The sequence below is a fragment of the Sceloporus undulatus genome, chromosome 6, assembly GCF_019175285.1.
Source record: "Sceloporus undulatus isolate JIND9_A2432 ecotype Alabama chromosome 6, SceUnd_v1.1, whole genome shotgun sequence".
NCBI classification, from domain to species: Eukaryota; Metazoa; Chordata; class Lepidosauria; order Squamata; family Phrynosomatidae; genus Sceloporus; species Sceloporus undulatus.
The window spans coordinates 87,482,664-87,508,496 of record NC_056527.1 but is presented as its reverse complement, the minus strand read 5'-3'; the positions used below and the strand labels follow the sequence as shown (position 1 = coordinate 87,508,496).

The following is a 25,833-nucleotide window of genomic DNA, read 5'->3' as shown; positions in this document are numbered from 1 at the left end:
TAAGAGAGAGACATATACATCCCCAACCTGCTTATGTTCTGAGCATAATTTATTAAAGGCAGCATGGGCCACAGGCAAAGAGTTCCTGTGCCAAGAGCAACTGGATCTCAAGATGACATATGGTGAATCATTTCTGCTTACTGAGATCATGAACCAGCATTAATTCCAGTAGTCCTGCTCTAGCAACACCTGGCTCACCTAGACCGCCAAGATACCCCACACTGGATTACCAAATGCCTACCCTCCACAGGCAAGATGGCATGAGCTGCCCACAGATTTTCTATCAGGTCAAGTGACCATACCTTTCTTGGCTATATAAAGCTCTGCCCTCTAGGGGTCTAGTAGCCTTTAATATGAGTAGCTAGGTTCTTTGGGAGAAGATCCAACTAAATCAAGAGCATGCTATCTACTCCTCCTCCCATGATATGCTCCCTGTTTGTAGACCTATGGCCATTTGCACAGTCTTAGCTGTTCCTCTCCTGTTCCTCTCCATTTCCTCCTGGCCAATTTCTCCATAAAATCAAGAGCTTAATAATGCTAATCTAGAAGAAAGGATGGCAAGTATGACTGGGACAAGCAGTAGCATTTTTGGGTGGAAAAGAGCATGTCCTACATATAAAAAAAACAATTTATTGTATATTCCTAGACCTCTACATGGTGGTGGTGGGGAGCAACATAGCTATCTAGGGAAGCCATTCTGCTTACTTTAGTGTGACTGTGGGGATCTCCATGAGGATGTGGAGACACATACTTCTTGTCCACTGAATATTTTGTTCTGTTTTGCCTTTCTGGTTCCAGTTTTGATTGCATTCATTCTTTTTAACAGCAACTATCTAAACTCTAACAGCATATACCTCCATGTTCTTGTAGTGGAGTATGGAGCAAATAGTTGAACACACCTATTTCTTGTTATCAAGATATTCTGCATTTTTTCACTCCATGCTTTCAGTGATATGAAGTAAGGACAAAAAAGCACAATTCAGGATTCAAGGCACAGGAAGGTCCTACTAGATGTCAGAGAGTGGAGCTATATCCATGACTACTGTTTCCACTGGTAGTCTTGAGTTTAGAAAAAAGATCTAGTTTGGTTTCAAGATTGGGGATTAAAATTATAACATAGGAAAGCTCTTTGCAGCCGCTATCAACTTTTATATTTGGTTTTATTTAACAGGATTTTGCTCCATAGTGTTTAATCCGGATGCTTGTACATTTCTGGCAAACCACTTCATTGTCTGGGCTGTAGGTCCCAGGATCACAGGCCACTGCAAATCAAAGGGACACATACTGTCATATTGGAGAAGTCATGCAAAGGACCATCATTATTTAAATTCTTGCAGCAATTGAGACATACAAATAAGACCAAGATTCTTCATCACACACATAGCCATGGTGTTGTAGCTACATTTTAACTGCCCACCTAATCCCTGGAACTCACCTTAAAAGCCAGCCAGTCAGCCAACCATCCTGAATAATGGAGATCTGTGATACTGTACTTCCAAGTGGGGTGCTTCACAATGACATGACCAGCCTTCTACCAGCAGTGAGCAATGCTGTGAGGAATGGAAGCAGGGAACATTGCAGGGACCTGTTGCAACTCTTCATTGCATCTTCACTCACTGGTGGGTGGAAGCTGGTCATATCATCCTGAAGTGCCCTGTCAGAAGGAGGACAGAAATCCATCATTCCAGATGATTTTTAAGGTGGGTTTCAGGGTCATTTGTGGTTGTGGTCATAATGGCATGATCACAAATGAGAAAACAAAGCCGTTACAATGTTTAGTATGTACAGAGATCTTGTAGCACCTTTGAGACTAACTGAAAGAAAGAAGTTGGCAGCATGAGCTTTTGTAGACTTCAGTCAACTTCCTAAATGCATCTGAGGAAGTACCCTGAAGTCTACAAAAGCTCATGCTGCCAACATCTTCCTTTCAGTTAGTCTCAAAGGTGCTACATGATGTCTCTATATACTAATTCTACAGACGAACACAGCTATATCTTTGAATTCAGTTACAATGCTCTAAATCTCATTTATGACTTTGTAACTGCCTAACAGGTTGCCAGCCATTATGTGTAGAATACAGAAAACGTTCCCAAGCATTTGTCTTATCTTTGCATATGAGGAAAACAATGATTTATAGTCGAAAACTATAAGGTGTCTAACCCCTTTTAAAGGTAATGGCTATTTCCACATCTTCTGGCAATGCATTTGTTCCACAAAGTCTATAATTTCATTATGTGGGGATACTTCTTCTAGCCCAGCATGCATTGCAAATTTAAAATAAATATTTTTTATTTATTATATTCTTAGGTGCAGTCCAAGGATTTGCAACAACAAATCAACGTTATAATAATAACAGTAATAACAGGAAGCACAACAGATTTATATGAGAGAGATCACAAAGACAATTAAGACCCTGCCTCAGATGTGTGCAAACAAGCAACTAGGGCTATTCAAGAGCCTCTTAAAAAGCATTCAGCTTCTTGGGGAAAAGGATTCCATCTTTGCCTTATAACAGCAGATAGATGGAATTACTGCTTTTTAATGCAGGAGTGTGTGGATCTCATTCTTTGCCTATGTCCTTTCACTTGTTTCCCGTCCACAATTCTATTAATCTACAATTAGATATATTCTCAAAATATTATTTAAATCTGTTAGGTCTCCACCCACCACTCCAGAAATATTTAAGCACATAGTTTGGTATGTTTAAACTGCTAAGAACACCATTTTAAAAAAAAAGTTTGTCCTGACTAAGTTAGGAACATAATCTTCTAACATTTTTGCAGTATACCTCACTTTAAATCACATCGCATAGAAGCACTGCATCAAGTTCAAATTCTGTGTGGGGCTGCCTTTGGAAACTGTTTGGAAACTATAGTGGGTGCAAAACGCTGCAATGAGAATGCTGCTGGAGCCAGTTATAAGGAGCATATAACTCCCTTGCTGAAACAGCTTCACTCTGGCTACTGGTTCATTTCCAGGCACAATTCAAACCCTACACAGCTTAGGTCCAGACTATCTGAGAGAGAGTATCTCCCCATATGAACCTGCTAGAGCCCTATGATCCTCAGGAGAAGGCTTTCTCTTGGTTCCGCCATCATCACAGGCTCGCCTGGTAAGAATATGAAAGACAGCCTTCTTGGTAGCTGCTCCAACCCTATGGAACACCTTTCTGCAAGAAGCAAGCCTGGTTCCCTCCTTGCTTGCCCTTTTGTCTGCAAGCAAAAATGGTTTTATTCAGGCAGTCTTTTAATGTGTAACCATTGGATGGCTTTTATATGGGGTGTTTGTTATATGGGGGTGAGCATTATGGTTTTATTATGGTTTTAATGTTTGTAATTTTATATTGTTTTTAGCTGATACTTTTAATTGTTTTATTGTAATCTCAAGAATTTTGAAATCTGAGAAATGGCTAAATTTCAATTCACACATTATTCTTAAAGATTTAGATCAGTTCATCTTTATCTTGTATAATTTGCTAAAATTGTATTCCTCATGTGTCAATGTGTTAAAGTGAAAGCTGGAATATTAATTTGGTAGCAGAGCCCTGTAGAATCCAGCATTTGTACATGCAGGTCTTAATTCAGATATGGATGTCAGCTTACATTTACATGTGGCTCACACTGGGTTAGGACAGTTGCCTAATTTGTTTAATATAGAAGTATGATTGAATCAAGAGGAGGATAGGTTTTTTGCCTATCCTCCACCACAGTTTCAAAATCGTGAAATCTTGCTATTTGAAACCTGGCATGGCTACTAAGAGGATCTCTAAGAATATATACATTTTAAATGGATTAATTGAGTTGAGCTAATAAAAATAATGTTGTACTCTACAGTATGATTTGCAGTCACTAGATGGCAGATTGTCCTAGCTAGCAGAAAAGAAGCTGCAATGAGGCTTGGCATAATCATGTCCTTACAGGGCTTCTAAGTGGCTCCATGTGTTACATGAGGGAAAATGCCCTCGTGAATGTGCCTACCTGAAGCAGACCCATTGTAGTGAGTCCCAGCTGGGACAAGCAACAGTGAGGTCTGGCCTGCTGAGCATCTGCCTGATCTTGCAATGGCTATAAAGGGCAGCCACCGTAAGATTTGGTGTGTGGGATGGGTATGGGTTGAGGCTTCTTCACATGAGAACTTGGGTCTCTTGAGATCTGGGACTCTTGTGAAGAGGTCCTCTTCTCACAAGAATACCAGTAGGCTAAAATAGATCTGTGCCATGTGGCATCTTTTGCACCAGAAGTCAACCACCCATCTATGCAAAAGAAAAAGATAGATGGATGGAGTTTGGTTTGTGTGTAACTAAGGGGTGACCTCTGTTAAAAAATTAACAAGTACTTCTATAAAAAGTAAAATAGTATCGCAGTGTGCTTCTGAGAGCCAGTGGGGTTATAGTGAAGTGGTTAGGTGATGGATTAGAACTTGGAAGTCCAAGGTACAAGTCCCACTGAACCATGAAATTCCCTTAGAGGTATTGGGTCATTCTCTGTCTCTCATAAGGTTGTTGGGAGGATAAAGTGGGCAGGTGAGTGTCCATGTCTCTTGTTGTTGTTGTGTGTCTTCAAGTCATCTCCGACATGTGGAGACACTAAGGTGAACCTATCATGGGGTTTTCTTGCCAAGATTTGTTCAGGAGAGGTTTGTCATTGCCTCCCCCTGAGGCTGAGAGAATGTGCCTCACCCAAGGTTACCCAGTGGGTTTCATGGCTGAGCTGGGAATAGAAGCCTGGTCTCCAGAGTCATAATCCAACATTCAGACCACTACGTCATGCTGGCTCAACCTTGGGCTGATAAAAGAAAGAGTGAAATATGAATGTAGCAATCAATTGTTTTGGACATTGCGGTGATGGTTCCAGAAATAAATTAAGATCTGTTTCAATATAGTAACCCTAACTATTTATCTCATCTACAACATGTGAAATTTTTCTCTTTGATAATTGATGCATTTTTGTTTTGTTTTGTTCTTTTGTTTTACCTTCAGGTAGCCCTTCTCTATTCACTTGTTCACCAGGGAAGCCTGCACATGTATGGCCTGGGATTGAAAGATTCTAGGAGATATTCTTATATGCTCACTTGGCTCATACTGGGAACTGGCCAGATTTTTTGAGCTGAGTTTTCCCAGAGAAAAAACTCACAGTTGTAATATGGGGAAGATAAAGCAACTATTTCAATCTGATTGACTTGGCGAAGAGCGCGTGGTTAAGAAAATAGATAGATAGATAGATAGATAGATAGATAGATAGATACCACAGCAATTTGCGCAGTCATTGTGGGTGAGCTCATTTTTCCCAAACCCTGGGCGACAGCTGTCGAGACGAGTGACTTGGAAACTATGGTCTACATAATGGATTGGCGGGGTGTTCTGAAACTCATGTTTCAGGATGGACATTTGCCTGCGGAAAAACTCTTCAATGAGCCATCGGGCCTAAAACACAATGGAATAAGAAAAATAACAATTTCAGTGTTAATAGTATGCGAGTTTTTATTTAGACCTTCTAGCAGTAGCTAAACATGAACTTAAGATAGATTTTTTTTCTTTCACAGTCATTCATCTTTGACAATATATGCTATAGCAGTCTCTCCAGTCCAAACCCATAGCTTTTGGTATAAAAGGAACAAGTTTCTAATCCCTGTGAGTTGCTGGCACACATCTATTTAAAAGTATCTTCAAGAGACTCCCTTTCTGTTTAACTGATGGAGCCTTTATGCTATCTTGAAGCTCCTTTCTCCCTAAATTTTTAAGTGTCACTGGTGGTTCCAACTACAAGTTTTCTCATACTGGCAGCATGTGACATCCAGGGCTTGTCTACACTGACCAAAAACAAAACAAAACAGCTTCGCATCACATTTTCCTAGTCTCCAGTGACCCCGTTAGACCTACACCTACTTGAAATAAACTGGACTCAAACCAGCATAGCTACTGGTGAGGAAAGGTGAGAGTTGAAATCCAACATCTAGACAGCCACATGATACCTACTACAAGTTTAGGGCTACTCAGATTCACTGAGCCTGTCTGTTTTGCCCATCTTACTTCCCCACTTTTCTCATGGATACTGCTTTCCTCTCTGTGTAATAGATTGTCATACCTATGCTTTCATTTAACATTGTCCGTGTTGTGTGCATTCATAGTAGTGTAAGAAAGCATGGTGAATGCAGTGGATGCATGACATAATTATTGATCCATGAGTTACTTCCTAGACAGTGCAATCACTTACCCATCTTCCTGTCCCCCATTTAATTTAATAGCAGTATATATGAGGGAGACTATGGCCCTGTGCAGACCAGCCATTAAGGCTGGCCTGGGAGTGGAGTCAGGGTGTCACATCCACATGGCGCATGCTCTAACTCCACTCCCAGGGTGCCATGACACCACACGCCACTCCACACAATGTGCAGTGTCACAGTGGTGCTGCGTCCACACAACTCAGTGCTAAAGGAGCGCCTTTAAGCCACGGTGCCATGGTTAGCGTGCCCCCTCTAGGATGCAAAAAAGCCACTTTTTGTGGCTTTTTTTTGCACCCTGGAAAGGCCGGATCAGAGCCGTGGCATGTGGTTGCTGCGGCCCCAATTCAGGGCACCTAAAGGCAGATGAGGCTGCCTCTTAGGGGCAGTCTGCACAGCCCCTATGAGTCTTATGTATATTTAGAATGCTATATTATAAGGAGTAGAGCAATATCTGTTATGTTTTCTAAGCTACTCCAAGCATATGTGTTGTTTTTCCCCTCATGATTTCTCTGGTATTTTGCAGCCTATAAATCTTTATGGAAAAATTTGGGAAAGTTTGGAAAGATCTCTTACCTTTTGAATGTGGCTGTTGGTGAGATCTTCACAGCTAGAGGGAGTCTTGTGGCAAGTAACGTCCCAACCTGCGGCAAATGGGTTCACTAAGAAACAAAGAAACACAAGGGTTTGCTGGTGAACATTCATTTCTTTGAGAATTTTGCCTAAACTTACTAAAGAATCACCACAGAGAGCTGGAATATTGTCATGTAAGGCTTAACTGAGTTTACTTGCAATTAAATCCTGTGAATTGGAGTGGGGCTTACTTCCAGGTAGCCACAAAAGTCTCCTTCCTCTATATCAGCTTTCCTGAAAAGGACAACTGGCCCAAGAGATACATAGCTCCATCTTCTAGCTCCATATTTGGGCCACAAAGGGAAAAAATATCTTAAAGGGGAGGCAGAAACAAGCCACAGATGAAGGAACTGCTGCCTTCAGGTTTTATAAAACTATACCTGGGTACCATGGACAGCAACAGAAAACATCAGTTTTCTACTTGCTGTTGTGTGCCTTCAAGCTGTTTCCAACATATAGTGACTCTAAGGTAACTCTGTCACTGGATTTTCTTGGCAAATTTTGTTCAGAGTGGGTTTGCCATGGCCTTCCTCTGAGGCTCAGAGAGTGTGACTTGCCCTTAGAACATTTTCCACATTGATTGCTCTGCCATAGAATCCCTCTGCATTACACTGAATTCTGGAGTATGTGTTAAAGTGCACATTCAGTTCATAGTTTGTGCTGGTCAGGTCCTTTGTGCCCCCAAATCACCACATTTGAGCTCAGAATCAAGACGTTCTCTTGGTTGTGTTTTGCAAGAGGAGGTGAATAGTTATGAGCAAAATGTCTGGGAAGGTCCTTTGTCATTATTGTACAACTTATTGCAACACCCAATCATTCCCACAACCGTTTCAATTTTCCCTGGAACAGTCTGAATCCACTTGTCTGTGACTCACCATTCTTCTGTGTCTGTTAGGTGGTATGACTGCTACAATACAGGGTTTCAATTGTGACCCTAAATGCCTACCCTGCTACAGAATTCAACATGCCAACCCATAATGCTACTTCAAAAGAGGCACGTCCTCTAGAAAAGTTGGTAATATTGCTTATCATGCATGTTAGAAATTGCATGCATGTTCATTCCTAGGTGAGCCCTCTTCCACACAGCCTTTAAAAATCACAGCAAATATGAACTTGACATGTTATGTCCATCACACAGCTGAGCTTTTAATGAAATCTAAGAGGAATCTCAGGTGAACCTAAAAAACATAACCTCATCTTTTGAGAATTCCCCACCTAATACACCATGGAGATAGTGATAAGTGTAAAATTACTATATGTACAGAAGTCACTAGTGATTACCCACAGTATGATTTGAATTTCTGGGGTCCGCTGAAAAAGGTCTTCTGGGCTAGACCATGGAACGCCCTAAAGGGCATAAGCCTTCATACTTTTCATATGCGAAACTGAGACCAGACATTATCATGGCATGCTACCTACATGGAACTAGTTTTTCAGAAGGAAATTATGACTTGGATGTGACTGTATCATCAGTATTGAAAACACAGAAACAATGCTCATGGGAACCTTTCATACAGTCTTCTTCCACATGGTTCCCACACTTTGTCATGAAGGCCAAAAGCCATGATGGAAAGAAAAGAAAAAGTACTATTCTCCTTCTATTACCTTGAAAAACAACAAACAGCTCATCTATGAGGCCATGTTTGGGTCGCTTCACGGAATAACACTTGTACGAAGGCTCACTGATATGACACATCAGGTGGGAAATCAGATTATTCAGAATTTTCTTTAGCTCTTCAAAGAACTGTTCATTTGCCGCCAGGTTGCAAGCTTTTGTTGTAAAGTGAACAGACATTCGATATGTGTAATCTGGTTCACGGTATGCTTTAAAAGAAAGTGGGAAATGTGAGTGAGTCTAAATCGCATGCAATATTGTCTGTTGTTGTTAATCATGGTTAGAATCCTACTAGGATGTTGTGCATTTGTAAGTGAACTTAGGTCTGCTGGAATTAGAATTGTGCAGTTGCATAACTTCCATACCCAGCAGAGGACTGCTGTCACATTACTATGTAGCAGAACCAGCAAAGTAAGCAACGTGAATTGGTGCCTAGTGCACAATGGACCAATTGGACAATGCACTGATGAGCACCAGACTGATGTGCATTGGTGACTGATGTACAATGGACCAATACACAATGGACTGGTACACAATGGGGTCAATATACAATGGACTAATACAAAATGGACCCGATGCACAGTGGTCCCAATGAGCACTGCATATAAATGTTCATCAGGCTTTCTTGCCAGTGTCTCATTATGCATCTTCACAATTCAGTAACACATTTCTTAGTGCCTCTGCTATGTAGTTAAGAATACATAAAGATATGTAAATCAAATAGGTCAAATAGGATTCCAGTTATTATTTATTATTTATAAATAATTTATTCACATCACTTGGATCATGTCTAATATGGGAAAGGTAAGAATTAGAGATGAGGGGGGAAATGAAATTGACAAATTTGTTCATTCTTATGACCACTTTGTTCTGAAACAGGTAAAAATGAATTGAAAGGAGTCCTTCTACAATCATTTGCCTCTTATCCGGATCTTCATTCTCATTCACACCCACACTGCTGTCTCAGTCCCATCCACATGGGAAAGACACTTGATCCACATACATTTTTCCAGTGCAGGAGGAAAGGCAGATTGTGGTGGAGTTTTAGCAAAACTTTTCCATAAACATCTGTATCATAGCTATAAACCTCCATTATCCTGTATAAACCTTTTAAATATAATACCTATTTTTATACCTTATAAATTTAAAATGGACAATGAACTAATGGTGTCATCTTCTTGGAGAGTTTACTTGAAAGACATAAGAGGGTGTGTAGGGAGGCAAGACCATTAGCAGACAGTGTATTTCCAAATAGTCAAACATGTTTAGTGTGCCATGTTTAGGGTTTGAGGCTTAGATTAGACTAATTAGGTCCTGTCCACCAAGCAGTTGTTTGAGAGTCAGGACTAAAAGGAATCCAACAAGGATACATTTTGTTTCTCTTACCATAAACCATAAATTTAAATGTCTTGAATCTTTCCTGTTCTGCTTGCATGTCATTTCGGAAAACTCTGTAAGTAAGTGTGCAAGTATAAGATCCGGACATGTGCTCTTTAAAATCAAGCACCATCAATTTTCCAGTTGCTGTGAGATTCACGTAGTGTTTTTCTAAAACAGAAATAGATATACAACATGAGTTTTTAGGATTTTTACACGTTGCAGAAATAAAGCAGTTTGAAACCCCTTTAACTGTCATGGCTCTATCCCATGAAATCCTGGGATTTGTAGTTTGGTAAAGTATTTGGTCTGTCAGAGAACTCTTGTTGTACCTCACCAAACTACAAATCCCAGAATTATGTAGGATAGAGTGATGATTGTTAAAGTGGTGTCAAGCTGCTTTATTTTTTCAGTGTAGATTCACCCATAGTTTCTATATTATAAAGCAGCAGCAAGAGTGCAAGGAATCAGAACAGGTCTAGTAATACATAAGCACATGACAGTCCAGTTGCTTCTTGGCCTGGGATGGCTGCCCTTGCTGGAAGTAGCTCACCCTGCAGACATGAAAACCTGATTTGTGAGCAGAGCGATTCAAAAAATAATCTTGAGCTTGGAAATACTGTAGTAATGTAGTTATTCATAGTGTGTGTGTGTGTGTGTGTGTGTGTGTATTTGCAACAAAGATATAACTAAGGACTTTATCGCACACACTTTTGCCCCCGATCTGGGCATGGGCAGGGGATGCGCGTGGCCGAGTAAAAATTCATTTTGTCGCATGCCATACTGTCCTCAAGTTGGCCCCATGCCATTGCTCATTACTAAGCCATCCCCGATCAGGGCTCAGATGTGTGAATTTTGAAAGACGAAAGCTTTCTGGCAGAGCAAAATCACGTAGCTGAGCCCTGATCAGGGACGGTTTAGTGCCAGATGATGGCATGGGGCCGCCTTGAGGACAGTATGGCATTTGCTACAATGTGTTTTCACTTGGCCACATGCAACCCCTGCCCATGCCCAGATCGGGGGCAAAGGTGTGTGCGATAAGGTCCTAAGTTACATTTCAAAAGTATTACAAGAAAGGAGAATGGGGAGAGTTTGTAATCAGTGATGTTTTCTGAATACTCCTTAGTTACTTTTAAAGGACATTTGAGGAATTTTGGAACTTTCAGAGGGAACCTGGGCTGAACATTTCATTTCATGTTGTTTTCTGATCAATCCTATGGGTTTTTGGTTGGAAGCTGCAAAAGGTAATGAGCAATAGAATATTTCCTCAGATTGAATGCCCCACAAAATGATGTGCTTTCACAACATAATGTAATTTAGGTGGTGGGGAATCTCCATTATCACCACTAGTCACTGAAAGTCTTTGACTCAGCATTCACATGGCTATGCTGTAACACAGTCCCCCTCCTTTTGACTCTTACTGGTAGTGACTATTTTCTTCCAAAATATTCCTTTAAAATAGGTTTGCAGATGTAAATCTAGTCTACATGGCAGAATTGATGCAGTTGGACACTGCTTTAACTTCCATGGCCCAGTGCTAGGGACATCGGGGATCTGCAGTTTTGCGAGCTATTTAACATTCTCTGTCTGAGAGCTCTGAATGCTACAGCAAACTACAAATCCCAGGATTTCATAAAATGGAGCCATGACAGTTAAAGCGATCTCAAACTGTGTTATTTCCACAGTTTAGACCTCTATCCCATGAAGACGCCCGAATGCATCCTAAGACACATCAGTTTTCCATGCATCCAAGGGTGCATGTACAATGGAGAAATAATGCAGTTAGACACCACTTTAACTGCCATGGCTGCATCCTACAGAAATCTGGGATTTGTAATTTTGTGAGGCACCAGCACTCTGGAAAGAAAGCTAAAGACCCGGTAAAACTACCAGTCCCAGGATTCCATAGGATGGAGTTTAAGCACTTAAAGTAATGTCAAGCTGCATTATTTCTATGGTGTACATGCAGCTGTAGAAGATTATTGCCCTTCTGATGGACTGCTGTCTGTCAAAAAATTATTTAGAGGTTTATTTGTTTTTAAAACAATCTTCTCTTCACCTCCTACGTACACACCAATATTTTCTTTTTGCCACATATATGAAAATAATGCCATTATTTTGCTGGGTTGTGTGTGTGTGTGTGTGTGTGTGTGTGTGTCGTTTTGTTTTTTGGGACATGGTTTTTTGGACCAGGAAGGCTGAGATTTCTGGGAAAAGGCTGAGTTTGCAGCTCTATCTTCAAGAAAGAACTTAACTAGTTAGCCTCTTCACCATTTTTTTCTACTGTTGATTCTTGCAAAGCATAACTCACTATTTAGTGTCTGTCCATCTGGCCCAATCCACATGTAGGTGGGGTCAATGACTTCATTTTGTGAAAGGGACACATCCATGCAGACTAGAAAGGGGCTATTCCTGTGCACTTTGACATAGACATCCACTGTAAAACAAGAAAGAGGAAATAAACAGTGTACATAGCAATCAGACAAAAGGGATGAAACCTGTAAAAAAGAAAAGCCCCCAATCTAGCCATGTTCCTGATACGCTAGTTTTCTGTGTAGGAGATTTTGTGATATTTTTGTATGGAAGAAGACAGTCTTTTGACACCTGCAATATGATGTGACATAGCCCACATATAGGCTTGTCATCTCAGTAAAAACTATGCTTAAAGAGAAATCAAAGGCCATCCATCGGTGCTTTGGTCGGGAGAGTTTACCCATCTTCTAACTTTGAAGTGACATTTCTAAGGGTCAAACTATATATCTTTTTTTTTTACAGTGGTTGGGGAAAGATATCTGTTTTCCATAGTAGATTTCCTTCATCTACATATCTTGTATTTAGTGTGCATTGCTTAGTAACTGATCATTAAAAGATAAATGTGACTATAATTTGTAAGTCTGTTTGTTGAGTCTGACAAAATTGTGCTCTGGGAAAATAGATTCCCTTAGTAATCTGGTTTGACCCCCAGGCTGCTGTTTTACTTTGTTACTCTCACAATTGTCCTCTCAAAAGCTGATGATGCTCCCTAGCCCAGGCCATCCATTTTTAAGACCGACTGTCAAAGGGCCTTCAATCTGCTGTAAAAGTGCAAGGCTTCCCTTTTTTTTTTTCTTGCACAAAAGGAAGGTTTTTTTCCTATTGACAAATATATTGATGATTTTGGGACTCTTCTCTGTTAAGAGCATGCTCTCTTTCTCTTTTTAAACTAATGCATCTGCAAAATATCTAGTTCTTCTCTTTAATAATTCTGTACACATATACATCTTGCATTGTCGTAATGTTTAAAATAAAATAAAAAGTTACCTTTATGTTTGGTGTTGCCATAAATGTAATTCTTTTTAATTAACTTAATAGAATGAGGTGCCTCGTTCACTCCAGTTTGTACTGCAAGGAAAATAAAATTATGTAATAATTAGAGTTCTGGTATCGGAAGCAGGAGACTTGAGGTCAAATCCCTGGTTGTAGGAAGCTCACTCAGCCTTTCCTTCCCCACAAGGTTGGTATGATTATAAGACTCCCTCATCAGTGCTGCCCAACATTTCTGGATATTATTATAAATAATAAATAAAAAATTTATTTATATTTTCCCGTCTCTCCCGGGTGGATCGAGGCAGGATTACAACCTAGTATAAATATATGATTACAAATCGGGTCAATGAAATATAAAAACATATAACAATTAAACAGTTCAACAATGAAAAAACATTATCAAAAGCAACAGTGGGAGTAAGGTATTCCGATCCTAATCGAAAGAGGATCCATGTATCTCATAAAGAAACCAAAACTTAATGCCAGCACGATGGAGAGGCTGTAGGTTGTTTTGTTTGTTTTTCATGTGAACAGCTTTGCTAAGCTTGACCTTAAAAAATGGTACAAAAATGACTTAAGTAAAAGTAAAAACAAATACGGGAAATAAATCGAAATCACATTATTTAGCAAAGGCAGAAATGAGATCATTTAGGTTACAGAATATTATCAGGTTGTGAGATCAAAGCTGAAGTTCTGCACAACCAAAACAGAATCTAAACCATTATTTGAATATCTTGGTCCCACATAGCAATGACTCTATTACCTTACGGAGGGGTATCCTGTCCAAATTTATAGCTGCCATTTTGGCTGATTTTTCATGATTATTAGACTTCTTTTGCATTTTGGTGAGGTTTGAGGGGCTTTGGAGGGTCAGGGAAAGGAAATTGATGTGGTTTGGGCACATTTTGGACCATTTGGGGAAAAACATTGCCCCTCCAATTGCCCTCCCATTTTTACTTTACTCTAGAGGTTTGAAGGAGCTTATGGGGGGCTTCAAGGGTCCCATTTGGGGGTTCCAAGAGCCACATGTAGCCCACGGGCTACACTTTTCCTGGTCTACATAGTACATTCAATAAATAACCACAACATGCTGTGTCATTGGGACTATCAGGCTACTCAGGTTTTCAGCATGAACCCTACACCCAAAATAGATCCTTTAATTTTGAGGTTACAACATGGAGCAGATACACTGATGTGGGCTCTACCAGCCTCTGTTTGCTTCCACTCTTGCACAAGAAAAAGAGATTCTGAGTTAGGAGGCTGCAAAAACAGCCTCAGTAACCCCTGCTTTTACAAAATGAGATGCCATCCCAAAGTGTGTGGTGTGTGCATGTGGGACAACACTACTACTGACCCCATTCCAAGGGATGAATTGGTAGAACAGAGGTTGGTTACCTTCCTTTGTGTCCGTGTTCAGCATGATCCCGACAGCGAGGAAAAAGTGTGGGGCAATGAACAGGAGAAAGGACAACCAACCGCTGCCGCCTTGCATGGTGCAAGAAAGAGCCCATCCTTCCTTCCTACTTAGGTCCACTCAGCCATAAGAGGGACAGAGAAGGAGGGCCCCTCCCTTGAGCCACTTTGTGTTCCAACAGTTATGAGTAACAATGGTTACACATTCCAATGGTCATTCCAATGGGCTTTTCAGTTACAATGGCTACCTTTCTGCCACTCATGTTGTCTTACCATGTTCCAGAGAAAGTTGAGACACTTTGGAGGCGCATTGGCATCAGTAATGGCAGGGCCACTAAAAAACAGTTTGGCCTAAGGCCTTGGCCAAAAAGTTTGAGTTGAGGTTCCCTAAGTATAAGGAGGGTGACAATTACATGAGAAATAAAATAATAAAAAAGAACAAACCCTCCAACTGCTCCAACTTGGCAGAGACAGTCCCATCAAGCCACTTTTTCCAGATGACTAGATGTTCTAACTGCAAAAGAGGACAAGGCACCACAAAACATAGCACGTTACCAATTAAAAGCTAAAAACACTCATGTAAATATAAATTCATGCTTCTTAGTCATGCTCAAGATGGAGGACATTTTGAAATTCCTCCTAGACAGAAGGCTGAAATGTAAGACCTGTCCTGGAAAAGGAGGCTGTCAGGTCACCCTGCACTTTTTCAACTGCTTTTGAAATGTCCCCATTTCTCCCTCCTCTTCCCACATCTCTCTTTGTGCTCAGCAGCTTGTTTCAACTACTGCAAATTTGAGTTCCAAGTGCAAAATTTGTATCAATCAACACAGCAGGAGAGAGAGGAAAGAAGGCAGATTTTTGCCCTTCCCAGTAGGCTCAGGCAAAAGCCAATTGCTGCAGCCTCTCCTACCTTATGTGTTCTTCCTCACTGATAACTTTTGCCATCTTAAACACATTCTCATGTTGCTTGGCCACAAGTATCCTGGATTTCATCTGTGAGATGTTGGAAAGTTATGAAAGGGGCTTGTACATAAATTATGGCCAGTTCTAATACTTGACTTGACATTCTCCAGCAGATATTAAAATATACATGAAGAGATGGTGAATGAAGCCCTGTGACTTCAATGGCCAGTAAGCCCCTGCTCTTGGAAGAGACCAGAGGGACAGTTTAAGGTGACCAAGGCCTCTGTGCTTCCCCAGGTGGCTGGGAGTCCAGTTTGACTGGCTATTCTCACTCTTTCATTTTACTGGCAATAAGAACATTGGGCAAGTTCTTAGTTGCCCTTTCATTTTGCACAGGATCACTGTGAGGCCCAGCAGTCCCTGGTATTGCTACAATTTGACTAATGGCAGTGGCATCACAAAGAGGTGTGCAGAAGGTGTGGACTACACCAGGTGACACCACAGAGGGGCATGTACACCCAGTGGGGTAGTATACCTGTGGGGGCTGGCACGGATGCTAGGTGAGCGAGAAAGGGCATCACATCTCCTTCTGACATGCCCAGCAACCATGCAAAACCCCTAATGGTCCTCCAGAGGCTGCAGCACTGCCCCCCCCCATGCCTTTTGTTTGGGACCTTGTACAGCTGCTCCTCTGAATAGATTATCATTATCACTGGATAATGATTAACCTTCCATCTTGAAGCCAAGCCCTCCCTCCAGTCCATCTCCCTTGGTCCAGGCCTCAGAGGTTGAGGAACTGCTGGACCTCTTACCCTTTCCTGTCACCACTCCCTTCTCCTTCTGTGTCATGTCTTTTTAGATTGTAAGCCTGAGGGCAGGGAACCGTCTAACTAAAAAGATTGCATGTACAGCGCTGTGTAAATTTACAGCGCTTCATAAATAAAGGTTAATAATAATAATAAAGATCCCAAATGGTCCTCTGTAGGCCATAGCACTGTCCCACCTAGCATCAGATGCTGCTGGGTGGGGGCAGTGCCTTTCATTTGAGCAATGGTTACAGTTATCTCACTAACTTAAATTATGCTTAACTTAAATCATGATACTGGGAGTAAGCCTCCCTGAACCCAGTAGGACCTGTTTTTCTTCGTTGTTTAAAAAACAACAACACACCATGTATGGGATTTTATTCAAACACAGAAAGCTTTGTGAGGTTTTAAAAGATGAAACTCTGAGGGGAAAATCAATGTTTTAAAATAATCTGAACTCATGAGCATGCCCTTCAACACTCCCATATGAAGCCAAATTAATGCACTTAGGGGCCCCATACCAGTTTCAAAAGTAGGAACTTATTTCTGGCTTATTCCAGGATTGTTAACATAGGATTGACTGATTGAATAATATGCAAACTAACATAAACACAAAAATCTTCATGTGTGAACACATTTTCAGCCCTGCAACATCAGTGGGACTAACAGCCCAATCGTACGCACTTTTAATGTCAAGTCAAAGGCTTTCATGGCCGGCATCCATCACTTTTTGTGGGTTTCTCAGGCTATGTGGCCATGTTCTAGAAGAGTTTATTCCTGATGTTTCGCCAGCATCTGTGGCTGGGATCTTCAGAGAATATGTCATCAGATGCTGGCAAAACACCAGGAATAAACTCTTCTAGAACATGGCCACATAGCCCAAAAACCCCACAAAAAACTACATATGCAATTTTATTTAATTGCTCAAGGAAAAATTGATGATACCAGGAATAGCAGTAGGTTCAGGAAGTGACTGGGGAAAAAAGAGAAGCAAACTTTTATTTTTTTTCCCTTTACTTTTACTTTTTTCCCCCCTTTGGCAATAGGCCTCTAGCCTGTGACTGATCCTGGATCAACTGAACCATTGCATATCATGCAACATTTCAAAGATGAATACTGAGATATATGTGGCCAAGCAACATGAGTGTGTGTTCAAGATGGGAAAAGTTGTTAATAAGGAAGACCACACATAGGTAGAGAGGCTGCAGCAGTTTGCTTTTGCTGAGACTACTGGGAAGAGCAAGACTCCATCCAGTGGTGGCCCTGGGCTTGGTGTCACACGGTGTCAGGGAGATGCTTGGGGGCTTGGGGGCAGCAACCTCCCCTATTCACTCACTCAAACACTTGCCTGCCTGGCCACCCACCCAGGACTACAGGCAGGGGTGACTGGGCAAGAGTGGGAGGAGAGATTGGCTCACCACTCATTCACCTCCATGTGGCTTCCTTGCGAGGAGGGAGCTGGGCAGAAGCAAAGCTAAGAGAGCTGGGCTTGCCCCTCATTAGGCCCCATAGGGTTTCCTCATGAGGAGGTAACCAGGTGGAGGTGAAGCCAAGAGGGATGTACTCACCTTTCTTCCTCTTCTGCTGCCTTGGCTTCCTCCTTGGGGATAGAGCCACAACAGCAAAGAAGAAGGGGCTGGTACTGGCAGCAGCTCCACACACACACCTGCAGCAGAAGGAACTACCGACCAGGTGTCACCCAGTATGGCCTGTACCCCCCGCACCCCCCACTAATGCCACTGACTCCGTCCTCCCCTTTCTTTGCTGATTTGATTGATGCAAAGTCCTTTTGCACTTTGAACTCAGTTTGCAACAATTGAAGCATGCGGAGAACAAAGGGCGAGTGTGGGAGGAGGAGAGAGGAGAGAGAAACTAGGACCTTGCAAAAACAACTGAGAAAGTGGGATGATAGAGGATTCATCAGAACTGTCCCTGCCAAACTGAGACAGTTGGGGGATATGGCACTGTTGATCCACCCCAGCTCTTAAACACAAAAACAGGACGAGGGCCCGTCTTCTATATCAGAAGGTAGTATTTCCAAATCGAATAGAGGTCAGTCAGCAGCACTTTTTCTAGGAATTGGGCAGAGTACAAAAATAATATGGTTTGCATGCTGGTTTTGAGTGATGTTTCCCTGTAAGAGAAGTCTGGAGAGAGATGACTGGAATTCTCCCTTGCAACAAATGAATAATCATAACTGTATGTCACACACTCTCTTCCTCCGGAGTGTGCTTTTCAACCAGATGTGCCACCTTCCCCTGCCACCTGACGGTGCTCTGTTCCCATGCAACACAGAACCATTTCCTGTCCTTGTCAAGCCCTGGATTTCACATTCTGGTAATGCAAGCTGACTCCTTCCTGAAGCAGAAGACTGGTTGATTGGGAATCTTCCTTCTTTCTGAAGTTCAGAAGAATCCCAGAACCCAGCAGAGAAGCATCAGAGGAACCTGCTGCATTTAACAAAATGGAAGGTGAGAAATTTCTGTTTGGTTGCATTTTAACTTTAACAAAACCCTTTAATGCAAAAATAGTACTTAGATCACCACTTGACATCTAAAGGTTACTTTTCTTTCAAATATTTTCTTCTCTCTGTTTCTTACTACTTACACACATATAGGCATCACTGAATTACATTTTGGTGAGACTGAATTTTAAGTTGGAAAAGTAGCTGTGCCTAAACACCATTTGTTGTGTAGAAACAATGAGGTAATCCACTGTTTTATTGGCCTTTTCTAAATTTACTTAGGATTTTCTTCCTCAGCTCCAGCACATAAACTTCTAAGATTTTATGACAACTCAAGAAAATGTGTTGCAGAAAACAATGAACCTCTTTAAAATATTTTCTTTAGGATGACATGAATTATGAAATGCCAGTCTTTCAGACAGATCTCAATTTACAGTCAGCCCTCCATATCCATGGAATCCATGGATTCAAGCATCCACGGCTTGAAAATATTTAAAAATTCCAAATATTTATCAGTTCCAAAAAGCAAACCTTGATTTTGTCATTTTATATAAGGGACACCGTTTTACTATGCCATTGTGTTTAATGGGACTTGAGCATCCACAGATTTTAGTATCCACAGGGGATGCTGAAACCAAACCACAGTGGATACCAAGGGTCCACTATATCCCTGGCTTCTAAAGCCTTTTTATATTCTGAAGGCAGCATTTTAAAATACATTGAAATATTAAAGAGACAAAATAGACCTTTTTCTGATTCTGAAAATTGTACAAATGTCAAGAATTTTGCATTTCCACCAAATACTATTTTGGGGTTTACTTTCTACTGTTATCATGCTTTGTTTTTTGTAATCAAAAGTGCTTTGGTTTCTCTTTGTATATGCACATAGACATACATACCTACAGAGGTGTATGCATAAGCACTCGGAAAAGTTCACTTTCTATAGATCAAGTCTTTGAAATATTAGATGAATTATTTTGAGAGCAAATTTTCAGTTTGCATTCCTGTGAACTCTTCTGAGCTAAGCCCTTCCTACTGAATTCAGAAAGAATTACTTCCCAGTAAACATTAGTAGAATCAAGTTTTCTGCACAGTAAAATTTCCCAATTCTCATTTCTTTTCTTTGTTCGTTTAAAATATATCTGTGACCTTCTTCCCATATTTGTAGTGTGACATTGGACTGTGTAGTGGGCATATTGTACTACAGTTGTACAAAAGAGGTTACTCTGTTAGTTTACAGTTTTGTTTGGTGTTCTTGAGAACACTTTGCCAAGATAGGTCCAAGCGATAGAAAACCAGTATGGTAGTTATCACACCAGATTCTGTGAATTGTAATCTTTTGAGGTCCCAGAGAATACCTCATTCAGCAAAATGGATAGGTAGATTTTGACTTACAGAGACCACATAATTCAGCACAGTAAGCTGAAATTCTGATTATAATCTTCAAAAAGATGGTCCTTATTTCCTGCCCATCTGAAATAGATTTAATCGGTGCACTGTGGAAAAAAAATGGCAAATAAAATTCTATCTGATCTCTTTCTCAAAGGCTGTATTGCTGTCCATACAGTCTTTGAGAAAGCTACATTCTTTATGATGTGCATCAGTACTAAATGTGTTTACTACGAAGCAGCACTTGGAAAGTTTCTTTTAAGAACAAGTCTAATGACACGCTGAGGTCATCCATAACTGAGCATTGATGGGATAGTGATCCCATCTTTACCTAGAGGTAAACCTCATTGAAATGAATGGGATACTCCTCTGAGTTAATATGGGGCCTGAACAGACAGGCCAAAATAAAGCTGCTTTGGGTCACTTTGGAGGTATGCTGTTTAAATGATGTATGTGTCCTAAGAGGCTGGAAGCTGCACCAGAGCCATGCTCCAGTCCTAAGGACTGGAGAGCAGCTTTGGCTCAGCTTCTGGACTCTTAAGATGTATGTGTCATTTAAACAGCATACCTCCAAAATGGACCAAAGCAGCTTTATTATGGCCTATCTGTTCAGGCCCATGGTTAGGATGGATTCATTATATCATATACATCACTACATCATCATATTCACCATATTGATTCACTAAATCATTATGGTTAGAATCGGTGCTACCTATTTTACCTAGAAGTGATAAAGTCCCCCTCAAGAGAGTTTACACACTACAAGCACACATATGCACACATTGCATCCAATACTGGATTCAAGTAAAACACCATAAGATATATTAAAATACAGTTAATCGGATCACTTAGAAACAGACTGGTTTTTAATATATGTTTGTGTATGTGTATGTGTTTGTAAGCACATCAAGGGAAAAAGGGGAAATGCACAGTACAATCCCCCTTTAAATGTCACCTTATTAACAGGCAGTCAGTTTCCTAAAGCTAGACTGAATAAAAAGTCTATATCTGATGGCAAAAGGGCAATAATGGGAGGATGGCAGCCTTAGAGAAGGGACCAGATGTCCTAACTGCAAAGAAGGACAAGGCATCACAAAATGTAAGACATCCAAGAAAAATGTAGGACATGACAAACTAAGAACTAAAAACACTCATATAAATATACATTCATGCTTAATCATGTTCCAAATGGAGGACATTTTGAGATTCCTCCTAGACAGAAGGCTGAAATGTAAGACGTGTCCTGGAAAAGGATGGACATCTGGTCACCCTAGTGCAGCCACTAAGAAGGTGAAGGTGATGGAACCATGAGAAGAATTTCTTGAAAGATCTAAGACACATCAACAAATTCATATGGAAGAGTTTTCAAATATTTATTTCAGATATTTATTCTTTGGGATTCAGTTTGAGAGAGGAATATGCAGCCCTATTAAATATGTGAAAACTTTTCATTGGATTTGTAGGGAATATAGAATAAACTGTTACTATTACCACTATCACTTTTTTCAGATTGTACATCTGCAGCAGCACATCTTTTCTACTTTATCATAAACATGGATTTAGACACCAGATAGCAACAACACATTTGTTTTAATATTTTAAAAACTCCAGAAATGGGAGATTCCTTTTAAAGATGCAGAGTTTTGGCTTTTAGTTCTCTGGACAACAGTGGTCAAGCATTACATGTCATTTTTCCCTTTCCTGACTTTGGTTTTTTTTCTTTTTCTGAAAGCTTGGCAATGAACTCTGACTCTTTGGCATAGATCTGATCTTTAAGGGGGAACAGAGAGAAAGGAACCCCAAGTTACGATTCTTTGGAATTTGTTGCTGTTGTTGTGTACCTTCAAGTAATTTCTTATTCATGGTGACCAAAAGGTGAACTTACCATGTGTTTTCTTTTTAGCAGAATTTGTTCAGTGAAGGTTTGCCATTGCCTTCCTCTGAGTCTGAGAGACTTGCCTATGTCACCCAGCAAATTTTCATGACCAAACGGATTCAAACCCTGGAATCCCTGTGTCCTAGTCCAGCGCTCAAACCTGAACTTCAGAATAGCTGGAGTTTATTCCTCAGGAGTGCCTACATTTCTTCACTACTTTTGCACACTGAATAACTACTTGTAAAAAAAAAGGCCCTCATAGGTCTGCATGGTAAAAGTTCATGTTCCTTCTGTTCCCTGCAAAAATGGTGTGCACAGCAAGAGCGATACATTCATAACACTTCCACCTCCTTTGCTAGTATGACTTATGGCAACCCTATGAACTTCATAATGTTTTATTGGATTGAAAAAAATATACTGTATTCAGATATGGTTAGCCATTGCTTTCCTCTGAAATATCCCTCCTTACTGTATACCTAAGGATCTTGGAGTGGCATACAGTATAATCAATGTGTATGTGTGCTGTGTGCCTTCAAGTAATTTCTGACTTATGGCGACACTAAGGTGAACCTATCATGGGGTTGTATTAGCAAGATTTGTTCAGGGGGGGTTGGCCATTACCTTTCCCTGAGGTTGAGAGCATGTGACTTGCCCAAGGTCACCAGTGGGTTTCACATCCAAGCAGGAATCAAACTCTGGTCTCCAGAGCCCCACATTTGTTAGCAGCTGTTGTAGAACAAGAGCCCTTTTAAAAATACCAGTAGTAGCTCAACTCTGTTGAGCAGAAGATTTAATTCAAGTCTGTTTAGGCAATAAATCCATTTTGTGACAAACTGAACTGTGCATTCTTTTCGTGACCATTTTAATTGTAGTATCTATGAATGTGGCAGTTATGAAAGTATGAAATCACCCCTTTTCATAAAAATATTTTTTCTTAAGATTACATATTAGCAGGCAGCAATATAAATGTGTTTTAATGATATTTTGTTTGATTTCTGTGCAGGATTTGATAAGCACTCCTGCATATCCCCTACTCATATTTTTATTTCTCATATCTGGAGATAGCATGTTTTTGAGAGATCAATGACATTTCAGGAATACTAGGTCAGGTCACACACCTGCACTCTGTGTATGTTCTGTGTTGCCCTTGGACCTCCCAGTTTGAGCTACTCCAGCTTTCCACGGGCTTCTCATTGGACAGGTAATTATAACCCTAGTGCTAACCCTAAAAACTCCACTATCCTCTTTCCATATTTTCTTTTTGGCTAGCTCTGTATGCTGTGTTTGTTTGAATTTACCCAAAACCTGGAGTCCTCCCAGTTAGTACTGGTATACATTGGTGGCAACAGTCCAAAAGTTACCCAAGACTCTCACAAAGCTAATTTCTCCAACATTTGAAGTAACACTTACAGTTGTTGGGGACACACACACCCAGTCCAATCCACCTGTTCTTTGGGTTACAAGTTAAGTAATCCATATACTCCTCCAGTGAACGTTGTTTACTAGGGACAGTTTCTATTAATAGTTGTGTGTCCTTTTAAATTAGTAAATACCTTCAATACTTCACAGATGAAAACCAGGACATATGTAGCCAAGCAGCACCAGACTGTGGTCAATATAGCAAAAGCTATTACTATGGAAGACCATACAAGCTAAGGGAGGCTGCAACAGTTTGCTTTTCCCTATAGGGAAAGATAAGATTCTGTCCTCTCCACTCCTCTCTTCCCTGCTGAATTACAATGTAACCTACTTATGCCCTTTGAATTTGGTTTGCAGCAGATGAAGTAAGCTGAAGACAAAGGAGAGTAGTGTGAGAAGGAGGTAGTGATGAGGATGTTTTAAAAGCAGCTGAAAGATTAATTGGAACTCTCCCTGCCAAAACTGGACAGCATCAGATTATTCAGTGTCAACATTTCATCATTTGAACAACTTTTACATTCCCTGAGTTGATTTTCACCTTCCCTGGTTGGAAACATACAGAAGAGAGTTCAGCAGTGTGTAATTTTGGGAAGTAGGTCCCTGTGAGTACTGATTCTTATCATGAAAACAGGTGTCTTATACTGAAGTCTCAATTTTAATGCATAAAATGGTAGAAAATATGTCACCGTGTACCTAGAGAACAACGTTTCTATCTGTGGAATGTTAGAATGTATGACCGTGATTCCATTGTAACTCATATACAGTAGTTGCATCCTGTGGAAACTTGAGAGTTGTAGTTGAGGGAGGAATATTTAGAATTCACAGCCAGGGAGTTCTAGTTCTTCATTAAATTACAAACCCTGTTGGCAATCGAATTGGAATTGTAGCACTGTAATTTTATAGTGTGAAGGGCCCTCAAATGAAGTAATTGAGGTGCAGGAGAAAACAGTTTAGTAGAGCCTACTCAGGGTGGAAGTAGGATCAGGGCCAAATATTTCTAGCAAGTCAAGAGACAGTCCGGCCTCTTGCTAGGTTGCTGAATCCTTCTCTCTTAGGCTGCATCCACATTGCAGAAATAATCCAGTTTGATGCTACTTCAACTGCCATCATACCTGTCTCCATTCAATTCATTGCATGGGGACAATTGTTGTCTTGTTACTGTTGGATCCAGAGTAGCAATACTTTGATGTGTGTATGTGTGTGTGTAGTGAGGGGTGTGGTGCTGGTGGTTTGGAAAGGTCTTCTGTTTTCAAAGTTCATATGCTCAAATGTTTCAGGAGGCCCCATATAGTTTCCATAAACCTTGGCGGTGAAGTGCGGGAAGCGGTTAACACTTTCCTGCTGCTCTATGTGAGTTTTGCAGTTATGTAACAGTCAGGACGAAGGGTTGGGTTTGGGTTTATTTATGGTATGACTTTTTTTTTTAACAAAAAGACATCAGATTCTCTGATAAACAGATCAAAGGAGGGGAGAAAGGAAGAGACAGAGATAGAAGAGAAAGAAAAAGAGACCATTGTGTCTTCCCAGTCATTTCTTGCCAATAAAAGCTTGATTAATCACCCCAAAACATTTTTCAGTCTTTATTCCTCAGCTACTGATCTGTGATGAGAAAATAAGTAATAAGAGACTAACAGAATATAAAACAGCTCTTCCATTATTACCAATCTTTCCCTGTAATATGCAGCTAGTGTGATCAAATAGGCACCACACAAAAATGACCCAGGGCTTTTCCAGTTTGGTCTGAAAAAGTGTGAGTTCCCAAAATACAGCTCTTTGGTTTTGTAAAGTTTTGCCTGTTGTGATCACATTCACTCATCCCCTTCTCTGGGCAGTATGTTTGTAGTGATTTGTTGAATATGTATTCGGGATTTTTCAAAGGTTTAAAAAAAGGGTTTAAAAGGTTTAAAGAGTTAAAACAAGCAACAACAACAAAAAACAATAACAAAAACCAAGGGCATGATTTCCTATAGGATTGAGGGACAAATTAGGTGTACTACTATCACTGTAAGGATCTTTGGTATGTTTTAAAAAATGGGAGAGAAGTGGAGAGCTTCCTCCCAGTATGCCTCAGAATCCATCTATCCGTCTGTCTGTTCATCCATTCCTTTATTTATATCCCACGTTTCTCCCAAGCTGGGATGAAAGGCAGTTTACCAAAAGACAGAATACAATAAAACACATATAGTTTAAAAAAATACAAAATTAAGATTAAACCCAACAGGCTCAAACATGTGGAGGAATTCCACTGGAGGTGTATAGCAAGCAAATCTGTGTGGATAGTTTTTGTAAGGGTAGTAACACTGAAGACCAGTGTGGCATAGTGGTTTGAGTGTTGGACTATGACTCTGGAGACCAGGGTTCAATTCCCAGCTCAGCCATGAAATCTCTTGGCCAAGTCACATGCTCTCAGCCT

The 25,833-nt window shown here is 40.6% G+C and overlaps 2 protein-coding genes across 4 annotated transcripts in view; one reads left to right on the top strand and one right to left on the bottom strand.

The window, feature by feature from the left end:
• Positions 1-1,157: 1,157 nt before the first annotated feature.
• Positions 1,158-17,944, bottom strand: ZPBP2 (zona pellucida binding protein 2). Of its 2 annotated transcripts, none has more exons than XM_042476535.1 (8): positions 17,841-17,944; positions 13,145-13,225; positions 12,156-12,281; positions 9,854-10,015; positions 8,458-8,676; positions 6,796-6,881; positions 5,245-5,422; positions 1,158-1,262 (listed from the first exon to the last, which is right to left on the bottom strand). In XM_042476535.1, exons 3-8 carry the CDS (start codon positions 12,232-12,234, stop codon positions 1,165-1,167), a joined length of 822 nt encoding a protein of 273 aa, XP_042332469.1. In that variant the 5' UTR covers positions 12,235-12,281; positions 13,145-13,225; positions 17,841-17,944; the 3' UTR covers positions 1,158-1,164. The 2 variants fall into 2 exon arrangements, with proteins under 2 accessions (XP_042332469.1, XP_042332468.1); XM_042476534.1 differs by lacking the exon at positions 17,841-17,944 and adding an exon at positions 14,546-14,683.
• Positions 17,945-18,612: 668 nt separating this feature from the next.
• Positions 18,613-25,833, top strand: part of IKZF3 (IKAROS family zinc finger 3) — a 46,940-nt gene continuing 39,719 nt past the window's right edge. Inside the window, exon 1 of one of the 2 annotated variants that reach the window (XM_042470954.1) lies at positions 18,613-18,743. In XM_042470954.1, coding sequence (XP_042326888.1) covers positions 18,737-18,743 — 7 coding nt within the window. In that variant the 5' untranslated portion in view covers positions 18,613-18,736. Of the gene's footprint in view, positions 18,744-23,172; positions 23,203-25,833 lie in introns of those variants that run through there. The other variant, XM_042470955.1, reaches the window with a different exon arrangement.

Excerpts from the sequence above, each read along its gene's own strand:
- ZPBP2 (XM_042476534.1), bottom strand. The coding sequence starts at position 14,642 with ATGCAAGGCGGCAGCGGTTGGTTGTCCTTTCTCCTGTTCATTGCCCCA. Across the intron at positions 13,226-14,545 it reads GAACACGGACACAAAGGAAG|TACAAACTGGAGTGAACGAG; the intron begins GTAACCAACCTC and ends TTTTCCTTGCAG. Across the intron at positions 10,016-12,155 it reads AGATGGACAGACACTAAATA|AAAAACACTACGTGAATCTC; the intron begins GTGAGTTATGCT and ends TTTCTGTTTTAG.